The 12,377-nt window shown below is 42.2% G+C and overlaps 1 protein-coding gene and 1 long non-coding RNA gene across 9 annotated transcripts in view; one reads left to right on the forward strand and one right to left on the reverse strand.

The window, feature by feature from the left end:
* LOC115285549 overlaps positions 1 to 5,702 on the forward strand; it is a 6,098-nt gene extending 396 nt beyond the window's left edge. The window contains exons 2-3 of the long non-coding RNA XR_003905575.1: positions 815 to 916; positions 2,598 to 5,702. This is a non-coding gene — a long non-coding RNA (uncharacterized LOC115285549). The remainder of the gene's footprint in view (positions 1 to 814; positions 917 to 2,597) is intronic.
* Positions 1,791 to 12,377, reverse strand: part of USP54 (ubiquitin specific peptidase 54) — an 83,624-nt gene continuing 73,037 nt past the window's right edge. For 5 of the 8 annotated variants that reach the window (XM_029931928.1, XM_029931931.1, XM_029931929.1 and 2 more), the window contains 4 exons: positions 8,739 to 8,857; positions 8,290 to 8,430; positions 4,732 to 4,918; positions 1,791 to 3,107 (listed from right to left, as the gene is read on the reverse strand). In XM_029931928.1, the coding sequence (XP_029787788.1) occupies positions 2,548 to 3,107; positions 4,732 to 4,918; positions 8,290 to 8,430; positions 8,739 to 8,857 (1,007 nt within the window). In that variant the 3' untranslated portion in view covers positions 1,791 to 2,547. Of the gene's footprint in view, positions 3,108 to 4,731; positions 4,919 to 8,289; positions 8,431 to 8,738; positions 8,858 to 12,377 lie in introns of those variants that run through there. The other 3 variants (XM_029931930.1, XM_029931934.1, XM_029931935.1) reach the window with 3 other exon arrangements.

Genomic DNA, 12,377 nt, shown 5'->3' on the forward strand with positions numbered 1-12,377 from the left:
CGGCTCCGGGGCGGCCATGCTGGGCCCGGGGCTCGGCTAGGCGCTGGGCCGGGCGGGGTTGGGGGCGGGGGCGGCGGCTACCAGAGCCAAGCGGCGGCGCCGCCGGGGAACATGGCGGACCCTCTTTCCCTACAGAGGGGCTAAGACCGGCATGCACCGCGCTTGCGGGGGCGGGGGCGGGGCAGACTCTAGGGACCTGGGCAAAATTACTGAGGCTGGGAGAGAAACAGGACGAGGCCAAGGGATCAGGTTAAAATTCTGGGCAGGTAGAAACAATAGAGCGTGAAGAGGGAGGGCTATCTATTGCTAGTAGCTGCTGTGAATGAGCGCTAGGAAACACGGCGCTGGCTCTCATGGAGCTCCCAGTAAGATGGGGAGACTTAATCAAACCTCAGAATCTCATACTAATAGAGAAACAAATGTATTACAATTTGCTAAATCTGAGTACTTTGGTTGGTAAGGGGCAGGAAAATAGCGGAGGCACTGTAGGTTCTGGAGGGAAGTGAATGTTCAAAATGGAGTTTGAGAATCTATCTGGCTCTTATGTTTAGAGCCTGAATAATCAAGAGTCTGAAGGCAAATGGTGAGAATATAGGTATAGCAGAATAGGCTCTAAAGGTTAAGAATCAAATAGGTAAGGGGAAAGGGATGACACGAAGGGATGTTCAAGGTATACACCTGAAAAGGCCACAGCCTCCCTCTTGATCCATTCAGAAAATAGATTTGGAAAGCAGAGGGGTACATAGAGAATTGAAATTTTGAAATTAGTTCCTCATTAAAAAAAATCTCATATGGTACTTCTGTGCACATACAGAAAGTGAGCCCCAGTGACTCATGAAACTTTATAGGGATGGATCTTCATGGGGAAGAAAGCAGTGGGACAAGAACTGATTGTTCAATCAGTAATTATTGGAAGGTATGTGTATGACAGTAGGAGATGTACTGAATCATGGATCTATATATCTTGATGGCATAGGATCCAAATGGGGTGAGAAATTCCTGCCCATCCTCCTGTTGAATATTAAATTCTCAGAATCTGTTCAAAGTGGTGTTAATTAGGTAAGCAAGCAATGGTCCAAAGGTCTCAAAGCATATCTTTCTACCTCTTCTGTCAATCTCAGTGATCCTGAGAATGAGGTAAAAGAGGAGGGAAGTGTCCAGAGCATATTCTTTGGAAAGGGAGCCCATAAAATATCTTTCAGAGGTGAAAATGGATCTTTCTGTGCAATAATTGTTCCTCTTCACCATCAATAGCCCTACCTACTTCAATGATTTGAGGACCACCAGAAATTCCACGGGGAAGGCAAGGGGAGCAGCAGCCATGGGGAGAGAGCAAGGAAGGGATAGGAGGCACATTACAAACTTGTAGAAGGAGGGCACCAAGAACACATAGATCAGTAGTGGGTTTCTAAGATGGGTCTGAATTCCCAGAAAATCTGCCTGAGGAGGGCGGGAGAAAGCATGTAATGTACTGAGTGCCTTTTAGCAAGAAAGGAATAGGAAATCTACTAGCAGCAGTAATAACAAGGAAAGCCATTCCACTTTAGGGGCCCATTGATTCCTACCTTTAGGATATATCCAACTATTTGGCTCCTCACCTTCATTCAGTCAAAAGACACACACACACACACACACACACAAATATATGTTTGTCCCATGGTTCTCTCTTTGGAAGCCCCAGTACCCTGAGAATTGATATTTCTTGCTTATTCAGGCCCTCCCCTCCATCCCCAATATAAAAGAGGAAGAGCATACAAAAGACATTAAATAGACAATTAAATCACAAGGAATTAAATACAACTATCTTAAAGATTTATTAATGAAAAATACTTTACAAAAACAGTATGTTTGGCCCTAAAATAGTTTAGCTGACTCTGAGAGTTTACAATGGTGACTGTGCAAGTGGCAGTAATGGCTCTGCTGCTGAGGACAGGAGGGTGTGTTAGTGTGCCTGACTCCATCTGTTCAGAAGGGCAAATGTCATGTTGGCAGCTCTGCATTCTAGGCCTAAGGTGTGGGGGCACAGGGAAGGCTGACCGTTCATAATACCTGGGCAGGTAGGCTGCCCTGAATGATGTGGTCAGGGCCATGACCACACAGCTACATGGCCCTCTGAGGATGCAGTATGGGGAGACAGGTCAGGTAATAGGGATAGGTAAGTAAAACAAAGAATAACAGTTGGCAGTATAATAGGGAACAGAGGATGAAGGCTCAGGTGCAGGTGGGGGCCTAAAGGATCCAGGAATAAAATGGTGACCCTAAGACCTAAGAAATGGCTAGTGTCTGGGGTAATATGGATTCATCTGTAAAGTGGCTCAAATAGAGCCCAAACAGCAGTTGCTTCCTTATGCTAGGTGAATGAAAATTGGAATTTCAAATATTCCCTCTTAAAGAGCCAGGTCTTGTTAGGGGTTCCTGGTACCCCTAGGAGACTGCCAACTCTATGTTGAGACTAGCACAACCCTAGCAGGGATGCAGGGTGCCAGCTCCTCCACAGTACAGTTTAACAGAGAAAGCTGTGGCTCCAGGAAAGGAAAGGGGTGACCCTTACCACCTATTGTGCTGCAGGGCCCTCGCCCTTATCTGCTCTCTTCCAGGAACATCTGCTAGAACAAACAGAAACTCCTCTCCCGCTGTCCTCCTGTGCCCAGATTGCGGGGCATAACTGTTTTGCCTCCAATCATCATCGGGGGGCATATCTACTCTTCGAGGACCAGAGGCTCGAGACCCAGGAATAGGACCCAAATTCCAAGCTGACCTCAGGGGTTCATGAAGACTGCTTGATGGTGGAGACACAGGGTGAACAAGGGGAGGGTGGGAGGATGAATGGAAAATATCGCCCCAGGACTGAGCATGAGGAACCTGAAGGCCCTGGCGCCTTTCTGGTAGTGTGGCAGTGTGTGTCAGTTGAGGCTTGCACCCTGGAGTACTCAGGAATCTGGCCCCAATATGCTGGTTGGTCTCTGACCATGGTCCCCAAGAGGCATCTATTCTGGAACGATGGGGGAGACTCTGGTAGTTCAGAGTCCTTCCTGTGTACTTGGCCCCCTGGCAAGTTTCACCCCTGTCACACATAGCCAGAAACTGCTGGACACTCCTCGAAGTTCCTGGGAAGAGAAAAAGAAACCCAAATATTAAGCATCTTCAGTAAACCACTCTCCTTTCCAGAGGACCATTCCTGACTGTACCTCCCAACTCCCCACACTTCCAAGAGCATACACCTCAGGGGAAGAAGCCTGGCTTTGCTTTTAATTTCATTTTTAAGAATTCTTAATATACATCAAAATCAAGTCTCTTAACCTCCTACCTGGGCAAATGCTGCCATACTTCCACCTCACTCCACTATAATTCTTCCACCACTCCCTCCCAATGAATGGCTCTACTCAGTGTAACAACTCTACTCTTAGAGCCACCACTCCAAAACATCACTCTGCTTTTCTTAATTTGGTACCTTCCCTCCAGTTAATCTGTTCCTGCTTACATTCTTGCTCAGTCTTTGAGATCTCTGTTTTTATTCACACTACTCCTACCACATATACAGTGTGGAATGCCTTTTCTACACATTAATTCCCCTTTACTTAAAAAAAACACACACACACACAATTTTAAAAATCACTTCTAAAAAATACTTTCCATTCATTATTTTATAGCCCATCAACATCTGCAATATATTCTTATATGCATGTACATTCTGATATTTCTGCTCTGAACCTTTTCAGAACAAAGAGAGCTGCCTTCTTTCTCCCCTATATTCACTGTAGCATTAAGTGCAGAACAGGCTGCACTAAAATGCTGCCTGATGGATCAGATCCCCCTAACAACCGTCAAAGGGGGCTGGCTACCTGGCTGTTCCACTGAGTGATAGGAAGTTCATCTACTCAGAATGCCTGCTTATCCAAACCTCCCTAAAATTTGGACACATATCAGCAATACTACTCTTCTCTTCTAGAACCACAACCACCACCCCCCACACCCCAAGGCATTTATATCTGTAAGCCAGGGTTTTTCCGATCTCAACACTACTGATATTTTGAACTGATACTATCTGTTCGAGGGGCGGAGGTGGGGGTTGGGGGGAGTAGGTAAACTGCCCTGTGCTTTGTAGGATGTTTAGCAGTGTCCTGGCTTCCACTTACTAGATGCCAGTAGTATCTCCGATTTCCCATTGAGAATCACTACCTTAAGCTATAGAGTCAGCCTCTTCATTAGGAAGAAAAGTAGCAAACCTTGCTATAGAGGGTCAAAGAAGGCCAAAAGGATGCTACCCACCTCCCCTAGAATTGTCTGAGTCTGTATATATAATACAGGTATTCCATACACAGGGTCTTTCCAGGTTTCCCATTCATTCCTTGTCCTAGACTATACCTCAGCTGAGACTCGAGGGATAGTAGGAAAGAAACTAGCTGATAGATGACACTTTTGGTTTTGGGAGGATCCTAAAGACTGGGTATTAACTCCCCTTCATCACTTATAAGCTTATCATGATAGATTCAGTTTAGTTTCTAAGTATCTAGACCAAAGCCCCCAAAATCAAAGAATCTTGTTGCCCAAATAATGATTCAATTGCAATTCACCTAGACCAATGATCGATCTTAAAGTGGTAATTCATATCCCTTTACCACCCACCTTGGGACTCCCACACCCCCCAATAGGTATATGATTTGATCTTTCTAGGTCATCCTTGGAAAGTACCACATTCTGGCACATAATATTAGATTTGGGGAGAGTTACCTGGGGGTCTATGGGGCTCCCCTGTCATGCTGGGCATCAAGACATCTGGGGACAGGAACTGTGGTTGGGGTGGGTAGAGTTGGGGACCAAGGAGAAATACAGGAGGGTCACGGATGACAGGGAGGGAAGAGAAGCTGGAACAACGGTGCCCGGTTTCCAAAGGCTTTTTCCTCGCATTTGATGAATCCTTATAATGAGACAAGACAAAAAAACATAAAGATGAGGATTAACACACAGCAGGATATGATTGGGTAAACACAATGAGGCAAGCAGGGGGAAATGGAGGGGATTAGAGTACCAATATGCCTAGTTCTGGAGAGGGACTCAGTTGACTCACTCTTCCCATCCTCCTCTAGGGACATCTAGACCACTATGACCTAGAGACACAGAACTGCAGATCCTCTTCCTTTGACCTGTCTTTCTCATAGCCTTCACGTTCCCACTCTTTAATGATGCTAACAGTAGAAAGAGACTGAGATAGAAATTTAAAAATAGAGAAGAAATAGGAAAGAGAAAAAAATGAGAAAGCCCCAGAGCCTGAAAAAGAAAATTCTATATGTTCTCTAAATATTGAGAACTAAAAATGTATCTCCCTAAATGTACAATCAAGAACTCTGCTACTTCACCTTCTCTCCTGTCACTGCTATATTCCAGTCTCCTCTTTTGCCAGTCAAGTTTGTAACCACTGATGCTTGTGTCAATGACTATACTCCACTAGTCATTCACAAAGTCTCAGAAATATCCCCTTTAACATCTGAAACACTAAGATCTCCAAAATCAAACCAACATCCTTCCATTCCAAACTCCACCTCCTGGTACCACATTTTCCTAAGTCACCTAGATTCAAAATGTTGACATTGTCCTTAATTTTGCACTTCTCATCCACTATTCCATTAGTTGCCTTTGTCAAGAACACTCATTTATACCCTTAGGTTTTATATTTAAACTTAACTGGATGTTTGGAGTGTCATTGTAACTACTGTATTGTAAATGATGGAAAATAACTGCATATGTTAAAAAAATAAATTGTGTTATATTAAAAAAAATTTTTTTAATAAATAAATATAGAAAAAAAATAAACTTAACTGGACCACTGCAGCAACCTCCAATCTGATCTCCCCATTGCCAGCCTGCTACTTCTTCACTGTGGCCTGTTAAGTTCCTATGTGTAGCAATGGTGATCTTTCTCACTTTGTCTCTACCATTCCTGTGCCTTTTCACTGTAACTTTCTTAATATTCCTCAAACACACCAACCTCATTCCGACTCAGAGCCTTCTCACTTACTGTTTCTGTTAGCTGGAATAGTCTTCCCCATGGCTCACACCATCATATCACTGAAGTCTCTGATCAAATGTTATTTCCTTAGAGCTGATTTCCCTCACTACTATACCAAAAATAGCCCAGAGAACAACCACTATTACCTCTCTGTTCCTTATCCCCTTGCTTTGTTTTCTTCTTCTTGATCATACATTGTCTGGGGTTTACTTGTTTATTGTCTTTCTTTCCTGGTAGAATACATTTTTTTTTACTCCCGTATTCCCAGCACCCTGAATAGCACCTGGGACATTGTAGGCACCTAATAAATAATATATTAAATAAAAACAATCTATATACTAGTATATCTTATTTCCTAACTAGGTTGTAAACTATTCAAGGGCAAAATCGGTGTATGTTCATAGCACCTACACAGCATGGAACACAGTAGGCATTTACCATACAGCCGAAGGACCAAGTGCCAATCCTCTCAGCAAGTGACACGGCCAGCTATTGCTTTCTTCTGCACAGAAGTAGTGATGCCACACTTTCCTGGTTTCCCTTTTATCTCTCTGGTCCTCATTCCTTTTAGGTTCTTTTGATAAACATTTGAATATGATATTCATCAGGGATATGTCCTCATAATATTCTTTCCCTCTTTTCAAAAGTTATGATTTCTTGAATCTTGGTTTCAAGCTTTTATGTGTCATATCCAAAGGCCTACCAGATATCTCCACCCAAATATAATATATCCAAAATTATACATATCTCTTCCCTCAAGTACATCATTATCAACCCATAATTCCTGATTATCACCCTTGATTCTCCTCTCCTCCTCAAGCATCAAGTCCCAATGATTTTTACTTCCTCTTTGGCTCTCCATTATGTCCACTTCTCTCTATCCTCCCAAACTCCGTACTGTGGTTCATGATATGACTCTTGCTTATTTTTTTTTCCAGTCTCATTTGTTAACTCCGTCCTACAGAGTCCTCACCAGACGAATCCTGCCATACCAAATAAACTTTTAATTCAGTGAATATCTGCTTGAAGTCCCTTTACTGACTATATTTGTTTTACTTCCTTCAGGAAGCCTTCCCTCATCCCTCAAGTCTGGTTTAGATGTCCCTTCTATTATGCTTCCATAGCATTAAATCCTATCACATTATAATTCTTTATTTATCTGTCTCCCCAGGTAGACTGTAAGGGCCATGACAGCAGGGACTACATCTAGCTCAGTCATCACTGTATCCCCAGCACCCGGCACAATACCTGGAACATATGTTCAATAAGCATTTGTTTAAAAGAATGAGTCAGTGAATAAATGAATGGTATAGGAATCAGGAGAAAGAAAGCCAGCTCCCTAGGAAAATAACAGTTTGCTATTAAATTCACTAACAGTACATGAGAACAAACGCGAGGCAGAAAAGACTACCTTTCCCAAAAAGAATGGCAAGATTTTCAGAGTTGTTTAGGAACTTAGGAACAATAAATTGGAAAAAATGACTGCTGCTTGGGAGGGAAAGTGGATCTGAAGGACTAGTGGAACAGAGATTTGGTTTTCTCTAGATAGCCTTTTGTACCTTTTTATTTTTATATCATTTAAATTTTTTTTAATTTTTATTGAACTGACCTGGCAAACAAGCTTTAATGCACCAGAGCTTTGCATCCTAACTTCCACTGTAATGAAAACCCAACTTGCTTGGGCAAGTATGTGAAATTCTCAAAAGCATAATTTATAAAGCCAGCCACTGAAACTATCTGAGTGTGTTGATCTCTTTTGACTTAGGTGTCTCTGTCCCTTTCACCTACTGATTACTGAATTAATTCCATATGAAAAGCCTCAAGGAGGAAGATTTTAAATCACTTTCCTTTTCTTGCTAATGCACATGCTTTATTTTTAGCATGAAAGCATACTAGGCCCCATTCAATCACATACTGGAGTGGGGAGGAAAAGGCAAAAAGAATACCTCATCCCATCTCTTCCCTTCTGCCTTTGATCAGTACAATGGGTTTTGACCCAATCAGCAGCCATTGCTTCTCAGACTTCTCTCAAGGCTACTAGGACTCTTCTCATCCTAGAAAACCCTTTAATATGCCTTCCAGATCTGCTATAGGGAAGGGGCATTCCTCTGGGCTCCAACAAAATGTGTGTCAATAAAGTAATGACTACATGTCATCATTTTTGCTGAGGGCACCTGGCTTTCCCCCAAATTACAACTTTTAATTTACCCTGCCCCTTCACATATACTTTTACCTAGCAAAACAAAGACAGTGCTTTGAATAGAGACCCTGATTCTACTTACAAAACTGTGGGAAGAGACTGGAGCCTCGTCCCTCTCTGAGACAACTGTGCCACTGAGACTGCGTGAGATGCGGTGAAAGTTCTCTGCATCATACTGATCATCCTCCCCATACTCCCTGCTGGGGCCTCGGCAAGGTGCAGCCTTCAAACACAGAGACAGACAAAAAACACCAGACCTATGGTTTTCTCACAGACCCTGTCCCCAAGGGTATAGGAGAAAATAGGGTAAGACTTACTTCTACAGACCTGAATTAAATGTATTTGAAAGGTAGTGGCCATGTGGCAATCTTCTCTCATTCAAAAGAAGCCCAATCACAAACCTTGCTCTCTTCGAACAGCCCCACATTACCATACTCCTGCTTTACCACCAACCCTACCAGTTATAGCTTTCCACACTTCCTGTCCCAATGCACCACCCCATGCCAGCACTTTAGGACCTGAGGCTGCTACCTGAGAAGCAGGCACTGTGCTGGCTTCATGGAGACTGTGCTCCATTTCTGCTGTTGGGGTCCTTGAGAGACCAAGACCAGGGGCTGAGTGCAACCTCCTCCCCACACCATCTGCAGAGCCTGAGGAGGAAAACATAAATACAGGTTGAAGCCATCTCTTCTCCCAAAGCCTGACTTCAGCATGAGAGCAAGAAACTCAGTTCTTATTTCATGAACTAACAAATATACGTCTCTGAATCCAATGGAGGATGTGGTCCTGGAATGTAAAAACAGGAGTTTTAGAATATGGATAGTTTCCTATAGGTCACGAGAGTTTCAGAACACAGGCTTTAAAGAATCTTGTACAGAAGGGGCTCTGTGGACAACTAAATGTCTCCATCTTGCCTCATTTCATTTCTGTAAACACAATCAGCTTTCCTTTTCTCGGACTTGTGCCCAAGACTTAAAATATATACAGAGGAAATTGTCCGACATAGTTGTTCTCTAGAGCATCTGTGATGACAAAGGGAACGTTATCTTCCATCCAGTTAGGAATTGAAATGAACATAGTAATCATCTATCAAACCTCCTCATATTATATAACAGGAAAATGAGTTCCAGGATCTGAAAGGTAATAAGTAGATTAACCAGAATTAAAATTCAAGTCTCTGGACTTTCACTTCCTATTACTATGAGTCGGAGGCTCTTCAACATTTTGTATGTGTAATGCTCTTTTATTTCCCCATTGGCTTCTCTCAATAACTAAATACTTACATTCTAAACAACTGGGGTGCCTGGGAGGCTCAGTGTGTTGAACGTCCGGCTTTGGCTCAGGTCATGATCTCGGGGTTCATGGATTCAAGCCCTGTGTGTCAGGCTCTGCTAACAGCTAGCTCAGAGCCTGAAGCCTGTCTTCAGACTCTGTATCTCCCTCTCTCTGACCCTCCCCTGCTCACACTGTCTCCTCTCTCTCTCTCAAAAATAAAACATTTTTAAAAATTCTAAACAATTACTAAATGCTTATCTCTTCCTCAAAATCTTGCTAGATTATTAAGAACTGTTCCAAACTGGATATGTGACTCCCAAGGGGCTCGTCCCAATACAACTAATTAATAAGTCTTCCATTCTGAAAATGCACATGCCTTTGACCTACATTTGATGTATATGTCTATCACTAATTCATGTCTTGATTTGATATTTTGATTCTAATACATGTATCTGGCTAAAGGAGAATATTCCTGATACTAATCTAAAAGACCAAACTAAAATAGTATTTTTAGTACTTCCTAGTACTTAAATGCAGAGGTTATAATACCACCTGAGATTCACCTGGGAGCTTTTAAAAATGCAGATTCCTGTATCTCTCTATAGCCCTGCTGAATCAGAATGTTTGTGGTATGGGGCCTGGGAAATTTTATTTTTAAAAGGTTCCCGAAGGGGCACCTGGCTGGCTCAGTCAGTGGAACATATGACTCTGGATCTCAAAGTTGTGAGTTGGGTGTATAGATTATTTAAAGTAAAATCTTTAGAAATAAATAAATAGGGGTACCAGGGTGGCTCAGTCGGTTAAGCGTCCAGCTTCAGCTCAGGTCATGATCTCACAGTTCATGCATTCGAGCCCCACGTCAGGCTCTGTGCTGACAGCTAGCTCAGAGCCTGCAGCCTGTTTCAGATTCTGTGTTTCCTCTATCTAACCCTCCCCTGCTCGTGCTGTCTCTCTCTGTCTCTCAAAAATAAATAAATAAGAAAAACAATTTTTTAATAAATAAATAAAACAAAAGGCTTCCCTGAAAAGCATAGGAGCCTATCCTCAAACATTGTTGAAGACAATTTGAAAATTTGAAAAGCTGTTTAGAAATATCCATTAAAATTGAAAATATATTTACCCTTTTATCCAATAATCCTACTCCTGGGGAATAAGAAGAAAAAATACAAGTTTACTGAGGCATTATTTATTGTAGCCAAAAAACTAGAAATAAAGTAATGCCCATCTATAGCATAATACACTATGGCTAAAAACACTAGGTATCCTCAATATCAAATATTGCCCAGGGGCACCTGGGTGGCCCAGTTGGTTAAGCTTTGACCTCAGCTCAGGTCATGATTTCACAGTTCCTGAGTTCAGGCCCTGAGCATACTGGGCTCTCTCCTGACAGCTTAGAGCCTGCTTCAGATTCTGTGTCTCCATCTCTCTCTGCCCCTCCCAGACTTGTGCTCTTTCTCTTTCAAAAATAAACATTAAAAAAAATTAAAAATATTGCCCAGCCACTAAAAATAATGAACTGAATTAAACTAGATGACTTGGAGGGATTTCATGAAGTATTGTTAAGTTAAAAGGGAAAAAATTGGAGCACCTCTGTGGCTCAGTTGGTTGAGCATCTGACTCTTGATTTTGGTTCAGGTCATGATCTCCTGCTCATGATATTGAACTCCGTGTTCAGCTCTGCACTGTGCAGAAGTTTGCTTGAGATTCTCTCTCTGTCTCTCCCCTGCTCAAATGCACACTCTCTCAAAATAAATCAATAAACTTAAAAAAAAAAAAAGGAGAAAAATCTGTAATACTAACATGGGGGAGAACACCGTATATTTTTGGTCTACATAGGATTATATCAACAGAAAAATACAGAAATATGCACATTAGATTACTACCTGGAAAGGTGGAGGATTAAAGGTAGGGACTCATGTAAGAGGAGAAATAAACAGGAAAACGTCTATAATAAAAACAGCATGTGTACTGTCATCCCATTTATATAAAATTATTTGTCTGTGTTTTTAAAAAAAAAAAATTCCTCCGCTAACTATGATGGGCAGCCAGATTTAAGAATTACAGCTGTTGGGGTACCTGGATGGCTCAGTCAGTTGAGCATCCAACTTCAGGTCGGGTCATGATCTGGCTCATGGGTTTGAGCCCCACATCAGACTCTGTGCTGACAGCTCAGAGCCTGGAGCCTGCTTTGGATTCTGTGTCACCCTATCTCTCTGCCCCTCCCTTGCTCACACTCTGTCTCTCTCTCAAAATAAGTAAACCTTAAAAAAATTTTTTTAAAAGAATTATAACTGTAATGGTTAGAATTTGGTGTACCTCAAGTAGGGTCAAGTGTGATTCCTAGACAAGGTGGTAGCCACAGGAACCTTATGAAGGGAACAGCCTAATTCTTTTTATTCCTATTTTTAAAAGTTTATTTGTATATTTTGAAAGACAGCATGAGTGGGGGGAGGGGCACAGAGAAAGGAAGAGAGATAATCTCAAGCAGCCTCCGCACTGCAAGCAACAGAGCCCGATGTGGGGCTTGAACCCACAAAACCACTAGATCATGAACTGAACTGAAACCAAGAGTTGGATGCTTAATGGACTGAGCCAACCATGTGCCCCTAGGAATAGACTAATTCTTTTAAAGATATTTCAACAGAGATGAAGGTGGCCACCTATAAGGAGTTGAAGGGATTTATTGATTTGACTGAAGGTAGAGTTAAGATGATTGATGTCCACTCACTGCTCAATAGTAACAAGAAGACTACCACAGATCAGGCACTTCCTAATATAAGAAATATAAAGTACCATCTCTGAAGTCTTATTAAAAAAATATTGGGGGTGCCTGGCTGGCTCAGCCAGTAAAGCACATGACTCTTTTTTTTTTTTTTAGTGTGGTTTCATTTATTT

The sequence above is a fragment of the Suricata suricatta genome, chromosome 2 (genome assembly GCF_006229205.1).
Source record: "Suricata suricatta isolate VVHF042 chromosome 2, meerkat_22Aug2017_6uvM2_HiC, whole genome shotgun sequence".
NCBI classification, from domain to species: Eukaryota; Metazoa; Chordata; class Mammalia; order Carnivora; family Herpestidae; genus Suricata; species Suricata suricatta.